This window comes from Eptatretus burgeri, chromosome 1 (genome assembly GCF_056783735.1).
Source record: "Eptatretus burgeri isolate ZD-2024b chromosome 1, Ebu_testis_v1, whole genome shotgun sequence".
NCBI classification, from domain to species: domain Eukaryota; kingdom Metazoa; phylum Chordata; class Myxini; order Myxiniformes; family Myxinidae; genus Eptatretus; species Eptatretus burgeri.
The window spans coordinates 164,486,723-164,502,208 of record NC_140961.1 but is presented as its reverse complement, the minus strand read 5'-3'; the positions used below and the strand labels follow the sequence as shown (position 1 = coordinate 164,502,208).

At 47.8% G+C, this 15,486-nt stretch overlaps 1 protein-coding gene across 1 annotated transcript in view; it reads left to right on the top strand.

Moving 5' to 3' along the window:
- PGD (phosphogluconate dehydrogenase) overlaps positions 1–15,486 on the top strand; it is a 178,886-nt gene that overhangs the window by 115,254 nt on the left and 48,146 nt on the right. Inside the window, exon 9 of the mRNA XM_085848498.1 lies at positions 8,483–8,613. Within this exon, the coding sequence (XP_085704624.1) occupies positions 8,483–8,613 (131 nt within the window). The remainder of the gene's footprint in view (positions 1–8,482; positions 8,614–15,486) is intronic.

Sequence of the window (15,486 nt, the reverse complement as noted above, 5' to 3'; positions counted from 1 at the left end):
CCTTGGTCAGAGTCCAAGTCTCGCATCCATAGAGCAAAACTGGAAGCACCAAGGACCTGAAGACTCGGACTTTCGTCCTCCCGCACAGGTACCGGCAGCGCCACACCCCATGATCCAGTGAGTCCATGACTCCCCAGGTCTGACCCAGACATCTATTGACCTCTGACTCACAGCCAGCAGAGACATGAATATCACTGCCAAGGAAAGTGAATCTCTCCACGACCTCGACATCCTCACCACAAACAGACACAGACAGGACAGCAGCATCCAAGATGTCATTGAAAGCCTGGATCTTAGTTTTGACCCAAGAAACCCGTAATCCCAGTGGCTCCGACTCCTCATTCAGCACCTCGAGGGCCCCCAAAAGGATATCGAAAGTCTCCGCAAAGATGACTGCATCATCTGCGAAATCAAGGTCTGAGATCTTGACATTCCCAAACGATGCACCGCAGCTTGATCTTTCCGACATCCTCCCTAAAATCCAGTCCAAACAAGTGCTGAAAAGTGTGGGGGCCAGTACACACCCCTGGCGAACGCCAGTAAAAACTGGAAATAAGTCAGAGATGGTGCTACCACACTTCACAGCACTCTCTGTACCAGAGTAGAGTTCAGACATCAGATCGATCAGTTTTGGTGGCACCCCACGAAGACCAAGAATCCTCCAGAGGGCATCCCGATTCACTGAATCGAACGCTTTACAGAGATCAACATAGGCTGCAAGCAGCCCCTGCCGAAACTCTCATCTGCGTTTGGTGAGGTCATGAAGAGCAAGGATACGGTCAATCGTTGACCTCTTTGGTGTGAAGCCTGACTGCTCTGGACGCTGGTGCTCAAGTAGATGGTGGCGAACCCTATCAAAAATTATCCGAGCAAAGACCTTGCCCAGCACTGAGAGCAGCGTCACCCTTCGGTAGTTGTTGCAGTCTTGGCGATCACCCTTCCCTTTCCAGAGAAGGCCGACAACGCCCCTCTTCCAATCAGCTTGGATGATGCCTGTGTTCCAGGCAGAGCACAAAACTGCATGCAACGACACGAGTGCAGCATTTCCACCAGCCTTGACAAGTTCAGCATGGATGCCACAGATCCCTGGAGCTTTACCCCGTTTCAACCGGTTCACCGCAGCCCGTGTTTCCACAAGCAAAGGTGGACCACAGTTGATTGTAGGGTCAGAAACAGTGATTGTAACACCCTTGACATCCAACTCGACAGCTGGTGGATCAGCCTGGTACAACCGCTCAAAGTAACCGACCCAGCGGGCCTTCACTTCAGACTCCTCTGTCAAGAGCCTACCACTCTCTGCTCTAACTGCAGTGCTCCGAGGGATGGGCTTGGATGAACGCAATGCGCGAATTCCCCTGTAAGCGGAACGAGAATCACCTGTCCACAGGTGATGCTCTAGCGCCTCACAGATTCCTCGCACATAGGCCTCCTTGTCCACCCTTAGTGCCCGTACAGTTTTACGCCTCAGCTCCCTGAACAGCTCAGCTCTCCCATTCAGCCTGGCCCTGCGACTCTGGTCAATGGTATCCAGTGTCCCTTGAGAGACAAAATTCTTCTTTGCCCTGCGGTGATTCCAAGACATCCACCGGCAACATCAAGGACGGTGTTCTTGAAGGCACTCCACAACTCTTCAGGACCCCCCAAAGCACCCAGACACCCCAAATGTCCACTCAGCCTGTTCGCAAACTCCTCAACTACTCTCTCATCCTTGAGCTTGCCAACATCCAGCCCAGGCTAGGATGGTACCATTCTCCAGGATTTAATGGGCACCGTGGGGAGGGTGGTAAACGAGTGCCCCCCACGTGCAATTTCGCCCATGGATCGGATGATGGAAATGATGGGACGATTGATGCAGGATATTAATGAAATGAAAACGAATGCGCTAGAAATAAAAGCGGATATGCAGGCACTGAGGGGCGATATGGATGTGAATATGCAGGCACTGAGCGGTGATTTACAAGCAACGAATGGCAAAATGGAGGAGATGAGGGTCGATATGCAAACCCAGCGGGGTGAGATGCAGAGCATGGGGTTTAACCTCCAGGCAGGGTAAGAGGCAATAAGGGCGATTGCACATGGTGAAATGCAGACAATGGACGGCATCATGGCGGCATCACGTGGCAGAGCAACCGAACCGACGAGAGGGAGTGTAGCGGCTGTCGGGCCCACAATGGAGATGGGTAAGGTCGGGATGAGAGACGCCGTCACGGTAATTTGGGAGACCGAAACATGTAGGGTTAAACACGAGGGGCCGACGGAGAAAGTCACAGAGACACAAAGGGAGACGCAGGATTACAAAACTAAAGACGAGCACACACAGGTAGAGCTAAGAGAGGACAATGCGGTTGAGCTTGGGGAATGTGTTGTGACCCGGTGCAAGCAGCATGATAGCCTCCTTAAGGAACAAAGGGAGATTGTATGCCCCCTTGAAGCACATCGCGACGAGGTGAGTCCGATCGGGCCGAATGAGGTTGAGGGGATGAGTGCTGTTAACGGGTACACGTGGAGCTTGGGGGGGGAGTAGAGGCTTCGGGATCCCTTGTGCGGACTCCCATCCCCAGCGTGATTGTCCCGGTGTGTGTGGTAAAGAGAATGAGTGGTGCGAGTGTGCCAGAAGGTGAGTATAGCGTGAGTGCATGCGAGGAAATGGACGATGGACCAGTCCAGACGGGAGACGGGTGTAGCAAGCCTTTTGCACCGTATAAAGTTATTGTGGCAACCGTGCCGGCTTCGCAGGACGTAGCGTGTGAGGCCCGTTCGGGATTTCGCAAACGGCCCTCGCGCGCACGACTTCGTGCAGGGAATCCGGCGCGGAAACGCTCCGCGTGGGATTCAACAAGGCCTCGCGGGGGGCGAAAATGGTGGCGAGTGTTGGATGAATTCGGAACACGTGGGTTCCCACGTTGGCGCGTGTGCGAAGCCCCACGTGCTGCATGCTGCGTGTTCTGTTTGCGGGGCGCGCGGAGCGGGTTCCCGGGACGATGCGCGTGTGCTGGCCTGCACGGGAGACCGCGCATGTTCGGTGTGCGGGTGACGTCATCGGCGGGGATCTCGTGGCACAAATGCCGGGGAAACGGCGCACGTTGTCGCGCATGGGAATTCCCCGAGAGCGAGCGCTTGTTGGGATGTGCAGGGTGACGTCGTGGCGGCACGGATCGGCCATCGAAGGGGACGTTAGTATCACCCAAAGGGACGAACGGGCAAGCCGTAAACCGCCACCATGCCGGTGCAGAAAAACGAAAAGCCTCGCTCCAAGTACACGGCCCCAGCCAGGATGTGGCAAGCATCCTGGTATTGAGCAAAGGAAGCACTAGTTAGTGGGATGGGTTAGCGTTAGTTAGACCGGCTTCATGGGACATGAGTTGTTCCTCATGGACCCCGTGATATGGGTTAGTTAGAGGGATTTAGGATAGATTTACAGGATGGATTTTTTGGGGTTTTTCTGGAAGACATGGACAGACATGGAATGTGTAGTGGGGACGTAGATTAGCTACGTAGAGTAAATGGAACGTGCATTAAAATAAGAGATGACGAGGGAGCACGAGATGGTTAGGGGAATTTAGTTAGGAGAATGACAGTGTTGGAGTGTTGGTTTAAATTGTGGATTGAAAAATGAAAAGTGTGTAATGAACGAATGTGGGTCAACGGGCTCAAGTGTGCGAATGAATGAGTGGGTGGAGGAGTGATTCCCACCCAAATGACCCTGGGGTCAGTTTAATGTTAGTTAGTGGGTTAGTCAAATTTACCAAAAGGAGGTCGTTTTGTTGTTTGTGTCGAGAGAAGGCACGGAACCCGTTTGGAGGGGTGCAGGAGTAAAATTGACCGGCTGGGAGCATGGCTTGGGAAGGTGAGTACTGAGTAGTTGGCACCCCGGGCACCGAAATAGTCGGCCATAGTAGGCCAAGGGTACAAGGGACCGGGATAGTGTACTGGGCACGGGCGACCCACGGAACGGGACCCGGAGCACCAAAGATGCCACGTGGGCATGGAAGTGGGGCATTGCCAGGAAGGGCAACCCCCCTTGTTCATAGGGAGCAGGTAGGCTCAGAGACAGCCTCAGGGCCCGGGGGTGCCATAGATAGAGTCTGGCAGATGGGAATCCCTGCCAAATGAGCCACGCTGCCCAGCCATGAAATTGTGCAAGAGCACGGAGGAAAATTTGAGGGCTTGGCCCAAATTTATAATGCACACCAACACAGGCGACGGGAATCATGGTTTCTTGAACCAATAGGTTAAAGAGACAGGGTGAATAAGAGTGTGGCACGTTCGGACCGAGATCCTCTTCTCTCTTCCTCCTCCTCCTCTTGGGCTTCAGCTTAAGAGACACCATCCACCACCAGATCCGCAAGGGTTGCGTGCCGCGTCCCTGCCGACAACACCAAAGGAGAGATTGGGAGATCCTGCTGCCGACAAGAACGGGAAGGGGTGTGCGCCATCACTCTGAAGATACCAAGAGGAGGTTTTGGTTGCTGAGGGAGCTCGGGAGGCTGATCGCGGCTCGCTTGTGTCTGGATTTGGCTCGCCTCCCGCTGGTGCTCAGTTCGACTCGGCGCGATGACCACACGATGTGGACAGGTCCGAGGCATAATCTGGTCTTCAGCTCGCCTTCCCTCCGAGCTAGAGGCCACAATAAAGGCTGTGGCCACCGTTTCGTGTGTGTGTGTGTGTGTGTGTGTGTGTGTGTGTGTGTGTGTGTGTGTGTGTGTGTGTGTGTGTGTGTGTGTGTGTGTGTGTGTGTGTGTGTGTGTGTGTGTGTGTGTGTGTGTGTGTGTGTGTGTGTGTGTGTGTGTGTGTGTGTGTGGTGCCAGTCTAGTAAGTAATAAATTGTTAAGTGCCTTGCTATACATACGTACCTCTTATTATTTGGATAACTCTGCTTCTTGCGTGCCCCCCCCGCCCCATTATAAATAAACCCATGTGTTAAATGTATCGGTTCATTTTTGTGTTTCTTTTATTGGTTTAACGCGGTGCATGTTGGAGAATTAGCCAGGCTGTTGGTGCTGTAGAGGGAAATTTGGACCCGACGGAAGCTCGGTGACCGTCCGCTCGAGTCGCACACGGTTCGAGCATGCTGGCGGCTCGTTCCGTACGGGCGCTGTCGAGGGTGAATTTCCCCGGTAGTTTGGACGACGTGAGTATTTAGGTAAATTGAAATTGGCAATCGACCCTACCCCACGCGGTCGACCTATTGGTGAACTTCGGTCCGATAAGGGACCCGTCTGCTCCGGGGTGACGACCTATAAATTCCGGGTGATCGATGGAGCCGACTCAACTGCTCCATCTAGCAGTCGTGCTCGCAGCAGATACCCGGCCCGGCAACAATATCGCAGACAGAGCGGGGTGGGGGGGTGGCAAGACCGGAGAGGAGACTGTGGAAGACAGAAAGACCACGACCTGCCTGCGGTGAGAGCGTGAGAGAACCATAGACTCCGCCTCATCGCGGGAGACACCAATTATCCTAAATGCCTTAGTTTCCACAGTGTGAAGCCGAAAGTGATGAGAGGCGGGAGCACCAGGCCAGAGGGGAGAGGGAGAGCAGTGCTCCAGGCTGCGGACAAAAGCTTTGTATGTGGTCAGGAGCTCAGGTGTGGCAAGGACGGACTTTGCATGATGGGAGATGCCCAGTCGGTGACTGGCTTGTGAGCTCTCCCAACATGCCTGACACTGCGACTGATCAATGATATCCAGTGTACCTTGAGAGACAAAATCCTTTTTCGCCCTTCGGTGTGTTCCATGACATTCACCGGCAACATCAGGGATGGTGATCTTGATGAAGGCAGTCCACAACTCTTCAGGATTTCCCAAAACACAGACCCCGAAATCCCCACTCAGCCTGTTTGCAAACTCCTCAGTTGCCCTCTCATCCTTGAGCTTACCAACATCCAGTCTAGGCTGGGATGGTACCATTCTCCTGGATGTTGAGCTGCAACTTCAAAGTTGCTACAACAAGCCTGTGGTCGATATTGAGGAACTGGGCACTCTGGTGTACCCTGCAGTTTGGGATCATCCTCCAGCGACCATCAACAAGCAGATGGTCAATCTCCTTTGCCACACCACCAGCGTTGGAATACTAATTCCAGCAATGAGCCTGTGGGCGCTGTAACCATAAACTAGCCACCCTAAGTCCATGGTTCCTTGCAAATTCAAGGAACTTTGTGCTCTTCTGGTTCACAGTTCCAGACCTATTGGGACCAACACATGTCCCATAACCATTTCTGGCAGTGCCATTCGATGCATTGAAATCCCCCAAGACGAGAAGAGTGTCTCACCGAGGACGCTGAATAATCCCAGACTCGAGCACCACATAGAATGCGTCCTTCAGGGTGAGATCACTCACCTCAGTCGGAGCATATACAGAGACCAGGGAAACGACACCCAAGGAGTGACGAATCCTTAGTCTCATAATACGCTCGTTGACCGGTGTAACCTCAATTATCATTGGAGCAGCTTATTGGACACAGCTACAGCAAGTCCTTGGGTATGGTAACCATCAGAGCGACCAGACCAACAGTAGGTTTAACCACCCGCCATGATCTCACCACTATCTGGTCTCTGAACCTCAGAGTGCTGCAATATCGATGTTCACATGCTTGAGCTGACATGACAACAGAGACAGGTGATCATCCTCTCTTCGGGATAGGATATTTCAGGCACCAACACGGAGGGACCGCCTCATGTTTACCCAAAGAGACCGCCGTCGTGGATGATACCTCAGCACCACTCTGCCACACACCACTGCAATCTGACCCAGCAAGTTTACCCCATGCTTTTCCTCCGATTATCAAGGAATGGGGGTCTCGAAGGCTTTGCCCCAATCCTGTCATCCGGTAAGCTGCCCTTCAAAGGGCAGTAGCACAGGGGTACTCCCACGGAGTGGGTTTTCAGTTTTCTTTGCATTTGTGGGTTTTGCGAAATGAAGTGTTTTACGGTGGCTGGAGTGCATATCCTGCCACCACCCTCCTAAAAAAATAAAAAAGTAATCTAACTGAAGGAGGACTTCCGCAGGCACAGTTGGGCACTAGATATGAATGGCCGTTTGCTCACTCAGAGCTCCTCCGCCTTTTGACAGGTTTTGTTTTTAATCCTGCTGGGTGTCCATATCCATTCACCCTCCTCACCAGGATACCTGGTGGGGGGAGACGGTTTCGTCGCTGACAACCCGGGAGAGGAGATGCCTGCTTGGACGTTAGCTCCGAGACATCAGCAAGACAGTACATTCATCGAGGACTGCCCATGCAGCAGATAAGATCGATCAACATCCGCGGGGGTGCAACTGGTTCTTCAGTCAGGGGTTTAAAGTTTGGAGCAGCCTGGTGTTGGCTTTGTGTTTAGGGTGACTGGTTTCAGATCTTTGGATCCTGAATTTCAGCCCTGTTAGCCACTGAGTTAACACCAGGTGGGTTGACTCATCCTGTCATCCTTCTGAGGTCGTCAAAATGAGTACCTGTGTACTGGCATGGGGCACAGCATCAGTGCCATAGTCACACCCCAATAAAATGATAGCTTCCCCACAGCCAAACTGCCATACACAAGAAGAAGAAGAAATGTGGAACAAGTCCCGGTTCTGCATGCAGCACTCTCAATACCCTCTTTGCTGTTTGAGCCCAGTTTTAAAATTAAATCTGCCGCAGGACGTGCAGCACCACACAGCTGTTCCTTCTCACACGGGTCACATCAGGTCCTCTTCCTGAAATTGTAAGTCACTCTACTCGTTATTTTATGTATCTCACACAAGGTCACTCAGAGTCCTGGCGTCGAGGCGTCAGCAGAGACAACGGAACGCAGAGGAGTTGGTACAGGTCTGGTTCAGCGTGTCTCATCATAATTCTTCCCCCCCCCCCCAGTCCAGTTCTCTTTCATGTGGGAGTGCAATTCTGACATTTTAACCAAACACAGCTTTGTCCAAAGTAATTGTCAAGCCACTTAGACATTAGCCCCCACCTACTTTTTCTTATCATCAATCCTGATATTCCTTTCCTCTCCCCAGCCCCACACTGCACTCGTGGGTCCAAGGATGTTTGGACACAGCATGCACTTATTTAATTTCAGTTACCTTTTTCCACATTTCACATTAAATGGTATATTATTCTGTAACATCTGAAAACCAATTCTTGAAAAGGAGCAGCAACATTTTCAGACTTTTGACTGGACATGAATCCACACTGATGGTCAGGGATTCTACTGTTTTGAAAAGAGAATAGATGACGTTGGCAGCAAAGATGACTTCAATAATTGGAAGTAAGCTTGTTGTAACTATTCTGTTGTTGATGGGATCTGTTTTGTACCCTTTTGTGGATGGGAGTGATGTTTGCTGACTTTGTCATGTGATTGCATTTATTCTGTCAAATGTTTCCTTTCTCACTGCCAGGAATTTATAATTTCAAATCATCACACAAAGAAGTGTCCCCCCCCCCACCCCAAATTTGGATTGTTTCCTTCACGTCTCTTCCTTCCTTATTTACACGGCATTTTCTGCTGCCAGGGGAGTCGGTCTTTGCTCGTTGCCTGTCAGCACTCAAGACAGAACGAGGGCATGCCAGCAGATTGCTTCGTGGCCCCGAGACTGTTTCATTTGGAGAAGACAAACAAAAGTTTTTGGAAGACATTCGTAAGGTGACAGTTTTCTTTGTTCTCCACGATGTAATCGATTTTGATCTTTGTTTGGTCATGTGTGGTGTGATGTAACCAAGCTTGAATGTAAAATGTATATTTATGCTCTGCCCACATCTTGCCTCATGCATTTTCATTTTTTGACTCGTGCATATTTATGCTACGTTCATGTGTTGCGTCATCTCCGCTGGGAGGGGGCAGGGGTTTGGCTCTTCCCTGTCTGGCAGAAGGTGTGGTTGTATGCGGAGAATGCATGGTTTTTACCATTGCACTTGGAGTGTTTTAATATAAAGTAAAAGTGAGTAAAACCTCGAGGTGTTGGTCAGCTGCCTGGAGCAGTCAGTCTTCCTTCAAATAATCAGGACAGAGGTCGTTCAAGGATCTGTGGTCTTTCAAATGAAGCTTTGTCTCATTGACAATGGATTGCCCAGTGGCTTACAATGAATCTCATTCATTGTTACCCTTGCCGAAGGAGAGGGTATTGCGTGTGGGTCTGTTTGTCTGCACAGCACTTTTGTGTTTTTCTCCGCAACCGCTTGTCAGATTGAGACTAAAACATTCTACATGAGTAGTCGCACCGATGGTGAAAATTTAATCATAATTATGATGTCATAGGTCACATGGTATGGCAGCCATGTTTGAAAAACAGAAAAACTTTGGACCTCTAGCTCCAAAACTGCACAAAGGAAAAAATTGAAACTTGGCACATGGCAAGTACTCCTCATGGGGAATGTGATTTTTATGATGTTATTGGTGTCTTTGTTATGACGTCATAATTGCATATGTAGAACGCTACATCTGATCTGTATGAAAATTTTTGAGAGTCATCTCAGGATAAATTGGGCTGCTGAAAAAAAAATTGATGGCATTATCGGTCACGTGATTCAGCAGCCATTGCTTAAAAAAAAAAAACCTTCAAAAGTCTTCTTTTTTGAAACGGCTGAACCAATCGCGGTGAAACTTTACAGGTCTGACTGCCTATCCATGTGGAACAAAACGTTCACACCTATGATGCCATCGGTCACATGGTTTGGTAGCCATATTGGATTTACCCAAAAATCAATAACTATCTTCTCCAGAACGGCTGGATAGATAGAGGGGAAACTTCACACAAATGCTCCCAAAGCCTTGAAGACACCAGGGTGTTCACGAATAATTGATAGGTTACTTGGTCCGGCAGCAATATTGGATTGAGTGAAAACCTTAAAAAAAAATTCTCTCTTTAACTGCTTCATCGATTGACGTGAAACTTCACAATTACGATTTAGTAGTGATGGGGAATATCTTGTATGTATGTATGTATGTATGTTCCCGAAATACAGCCAAAACAGTACACGATGGCGCAAAAATTTTAGTGCCACCTTACTCACCATTCTCCTGCGGTGTGCAGTATGGAGTTTTGGTCAAATCAGGCAAAGAAAAAAATTATGAAAAAATCAATTCCCGATTCAGTCAAGTTTTAGTTTGACGATCCATAAAGCACAAGGACAAACCATGGAGAATGTATTGATATACCTCGAGAAACCGGTTGGCCAAACGAGGACTCCTGAGGTAAATGCTCAAATTTTCTTCAAGTGAAAGTTTAACCACTAAATAATATTAAAATTTTGTCTTTTTTTTTTTTTCATAAACCACTGTCACAACAAGAAGCCAATGGGTTCACAGGCCGTCTGGTATGTTTTAAATTTCAACCTGATCGGATGCATGGTCTGGCAGCCAGAAATATTTGAGTTTTTTGATTTGGGTTCTTTTTTTCTTTTTCTTTTTTTTTACTTTTGAGTAAGGTGCATTTGGCTGTACCTGGATGGGTTTGACGGTAGTGGAGTAGCAGCTGAAACCCGAATCCTATCCAGGTTTTTTTCCTGATGACTCCATATTTGCTTTTTGCTTGTTCAGGTTCCTTCTGATGACGACAATGCAGGACTCTACCTATTTGGTTTTCCATTTATTTGATTTGAATTGAATTAATTTTAATCCATTCTGAATTCAATTCAATAATAATACATGCAATGGGTCAGGGTTACGTGTCTGATCAAAGCGAGACATTTTGGTACCTGGTCATTACTATCAGCAGTTATAACGTGGCTTTTCAAGTTATGTCTATTATTAATTACGTAACACACCAGTACCCAAAATACACTACACAAAACTACACAAAACAAGTCTTGGCGAGGGTCTGCAATCTCTGATTGCTCTTTTTCTTGTTTTAAGTCTAGAAAGAACTCAACCAACCCTCCGAACCCCCACCCACCCCACTCCCTTTCCCTTTACAAAATTAACCCAGCATTTTAAAAAATATATATACATCATCATGATGATCAGCATCTGAGAGTACTATTTCAGGAGCACTGCAGTCGATCATGTCCTTGGCATCTGCAATGGGTAGAAGTACAATGAATATATATCTTCATATATATTTACCATTTATACGAATCAAACAAAATTTCCGCAGAATGTGCGATACATCGATTCATCAGATCAATTGATTTAGAGGTTATAAAATGTTTATCACCATGAGGGTACAAAGCTTCTTACCTTTCATCTTGGATTCGGCCCTACTTTTGCGGCCCCCGTCTCTGTCTCCACTGTATGTGAGCCAAGTTTTTATTTTTGACTCTGTGTGCCTCTGTAATAGAAGCTTTTTTGGTCCAACTGCAAAAAAGGTATATTAATTGGTATACACATGTGGCCCACAAAATGAAGCTTACTTCCTTTGAAACAATGCATATATGAATACGAAGCACTATTATTTAACTTTTGAAATACCATTCAATCTTTTTCCATCAATGGTAGGTACAACTTATATTAACATTTCATGTGAATGAATTTTAAGCTTTGGCTAAAGTTAAAAATAAATATAATTAATTTTTTATTCTTTTTAACCTTTGATGACTGGCTAAATTGATAAAAACTTCTACAGTCTTAAATTATGCTACATATTACAGGTGCCAGCAGACACACACACACACACACGGAAATTAGAGATAGCCCAGAAAGAGGAGAAGCAGTTGAGGTGCAAGCGATATTGTTGTACCTGGCGTGGTCGACGGACCTACACAACCCAATCGCTTAGGAGGGGAAGGAGGGAAGAAAACTGGGGTGTCTACGCTGCATAAGTGGGAGGTGCAAAATGTGATGCAGATGAGGTGCAAAAGAGGAAGTGTGAAGAGGTGTAGGTGTGAATCCATATTCTCTTTCAATGATGCGTCCATAGTAGATGAGACAACAGATGGGAGAGAAAGATGTGTGAAAGATATAGTTTAATGGGGCATGTAACAGAGTCTATAAATGTGACTAATGATGACTGCGGAACGCCATGGGAGCCAAGCACCGAAGCCCCGGCAACTTCTCAGCAATGACTTGATGCTGCTGGCCTGGCTCGTTCTTGCACTGCCCTCTTGGCTTTGCTCTCGTTCGGCAAGACCAAAGACAACGATGACAATGCTCGGCTTGGAAAGACAAAAAGAAAGACCCAGATTTGCTCTCTACATCTCTTTTTATAGAGCTCGTGGTGAAGAAGCAGCAAAAATTTGGATCAAAAGACCCTGAAGGCATTTCCACGCATCCCCATTGGCGTGTAGATGCCACCCTGAGAAGTAGCCCCGCTACGTCCCGACAGATTGAGTTTCTCCCAGGCGCAGCCACGTAATAGAGCCCCTCGATTTACATGGGACGCAGATTTTCAGGAGCGCTCTCTGACCACGAACATGCGCTGGACTCCACTTTAGCACTATTATTTAACGGAGTGCCAGAGCTACCCAGTTGTCACTGAATGAGTTCCAGCACACACTTACGCTTCGAGGTACACGCCGAAGTGCTCTGATCCGCAGGAAGCCACAATGTTCCCCATTTCCCGGCATCTCCAATGACTGTTGTGAGCGGTCAGGGAGCTGATGGCAGTTGCGGCGGTTGTAGTGATGTGGAGGAAGCGTTGCGGTGTTTGTGGTAGTCATTGAAGCGTTGGGAGTGGTTGAAGCGATTGTGGGGATTAGGTTGGAGTGGTTATAGCGGTTGTGGAATTTGTGCTTAAGAGGTGCAGAAGAATTCTCAAGTCCTCCTGTTCATTTCAGTCATTTATTAAAAAAAAAAAAACATAAACAAACAAACAAACATATCGCTATGGAGAATTCAGAGAAGGTTCACAATAAGCAACAGTCTTCCTCTGATTGTGCAGTACATGGAGACTGAATTATTATATAATATTCAGTGAGACGAGGTCTGGTCATCCTCCAGACATAATAGTGCCAATGCTGATGTTTTGGGATCCAGGGTAGGGATCATTAATAGCCTTATCCCAGTGGCCATCCGGAGGTTAGCTTAAATTCAAAGGGCTGTAGAATATTTTTGACCTGAAGGTTGATAGGAGTTCTGGACATTATCTTCACACACGTTCCATTTAAGACTCCTGCTTCCAGCCAGACTTTCAGACACCAGTTTATAATTATTTATCCAGAAGAATCTCTTAATAAACTAAATAGATGATTCTTTTCCACTGAATCAAGATTAAAGATTATTTGGAAGTTTAATCTGTTTTGGGAAACAGGGGTATTTTACTTATCAGACTGGTAACTTTCCAATTCAGTCAAGAGATAGAAGGTCGTTTAAAATGCAAATATATTATTAAAAATAGACACATCTTCCTCCTCTCTCACCCTCTTAAAACTTTCATGAAGTGATGAACAGTGGTATAGATTCACACACACGCACACACGCACACACATCCCTAAGCGAGGTATAGATTCTGAAAGTACTCTTCATCACGAGCTAGATTAACCTCCATATGCCAAATTCCAAGTGCTCTATTTGATATACGTATAATGTTAACTTAATTTTCAGTGATTCTTCCAGTTACCTCCCATCATTTGATTCCTCATTTGAATTGATAGACCAATCTCACCAGTCTTTGAGGCATTTGATGTGCACGTTCATGTGTGCATACGTACGTACGTACGTACACACTGCAATCGAAGCTCTGCCCTGTCACAATCAAGTTTGGCAGATATCACGCATAATATTGCAACACGCACACACGTGTTGTGATATACTTTTGAGTTCTACACTTTTGGCACGATTTATAAATCAATTATTTTGGCCTTCCTGTCCTGTTTTGATCATTGGCGTGACCTCGTTTCCATTTTCTAAAGACACCCATATTATACTTTTGAGCGCTTATTATGTCAGAACTTGCTCTCGCTCATGCACAGATTTATCCCCTCTCGTGTTCAGTTGTCTTACCCTTCCTCCCGCCCTTGGTTTACTGAAGCTTGTGGCGAGGCAGTGGTCCTGAAACAACTTGCCTTGGCCTCATGGAAAGCAAACCCAACTGAGGGCAATCTCAGTTCTTTCCACAAAGCTCGGAACAAGTGTGTATCTACCCTCAGGAGAGCCAGAAAACAACATCTTTCTCATCTCAAGTCTGAACTCTCAAACCTCTCTCCCTCCTCAAAATCCTGGTGGCGTTTAATCAAATCTGTTTCTGGTGTATGTTCCCCCTCCATCCCCTCCCTTACCTCAAATGGCCGCACTGCTGATTCCACACGTGATAAAGCTGAATGTCTAAACTCGGTGTTTTCAGCTAAATCTTGTGTCCTTAACCCATCACTATCTCTACCCACTTTACCCAGTCGCACCCAACTGTCCCTGGACTCTGTATCCTTTTCTCCTGACAAGGTGGAGAGCTTGCTTTCAAACCTCGAGTCAGATTCTGCAACCGGTCCAGACGGCATCAGCCCACGTGTCCTCAAAGCCTGCTCTTCTGCTCTTGCTCACCCTCTCTCTGTTCTATTCACCCTCTCATTTGCCCAAGGTCATCTGCCATCTGCTTGGAAATCTGCTAACATCACTGCCCTGCATAAAAAAGGTGCAAAAACAGATCCCTATAACTACAGACCAATCAGCCTTCTCCCAATCATCAGCAAGGTGATGGAATCCATCATCGCTTCAGATATGAAATCCTTCCTCTTCTCCAATGGCTTGATTTCCAATCATCAATTTGGTTTCAGACCAGGTCACTCTACCCTGGATATGCTGCTTCTGCTCTCCCATCAATGGATGGAGGTCCTCAATGCCAGACAGGAAATCCGAGCCGTATCCCTGGACATATCACGTGCTTTTGACACAGTCTGGCACCCTGCCCTACTCACCAAACTCTCTTCCCATGGTATTCAAGGCCATCTCCACTCATGGCTCGCAGACTTCCTCTCCTGTCGCAGTCAACGTGTGGCCCTAAATGGAGTTCTTTCATCCCCTCTTCCTGTGCAGGCTGGAGTTCCTCAAGGTAGCGTTCTGGGCCCTGTTCTTTTTCTGGTTTTCATCAATGATCTCTCGGACTCTCTGGAAAATCCTCTATTTCTCTTTGCCGATGACTCCACCCTCTGCCGTACCATCTGTCATCCCTCAGACCGGCAAGCAGCAGCTTCTTCGCTCACTGCAGATCTGGATAAAATCACAAACTGGTCCAACACGTGGAACATGTCTTTCAATCCAGACAAATCTCACACTCTCACTATGTCTCTTCGAAAGGACCGTTTACAAAACCCCCCCATCCACTTTCTCAACAATCCTCTGGAAGAAGTCTTTTCTTTCAAGCTTCTAGGTCTCACTATCTGCCATGACCTTTCCTGGGAAAGTCACATTTCCAACCTCGCCTCAAAAGCCAGTCGCCGACCTGGAATCCTCCGTCGTGCTAAGTCCTTCCTCGGCCCTCTTGAGCTCCTGACCACTTACAAAGCTTTTGTCCGTAGCCTGATGGAGTACTGCTCTCCCCTCTGGGCTGGTGCTCCTGCCTTCCACCTTTCTCGGCTTAACGCTGTCGAAACCAGGGCATTTAAGATCATCGGCATCTCCCGCAATGAAGCTGAGTCTTTGGGCCTCTCA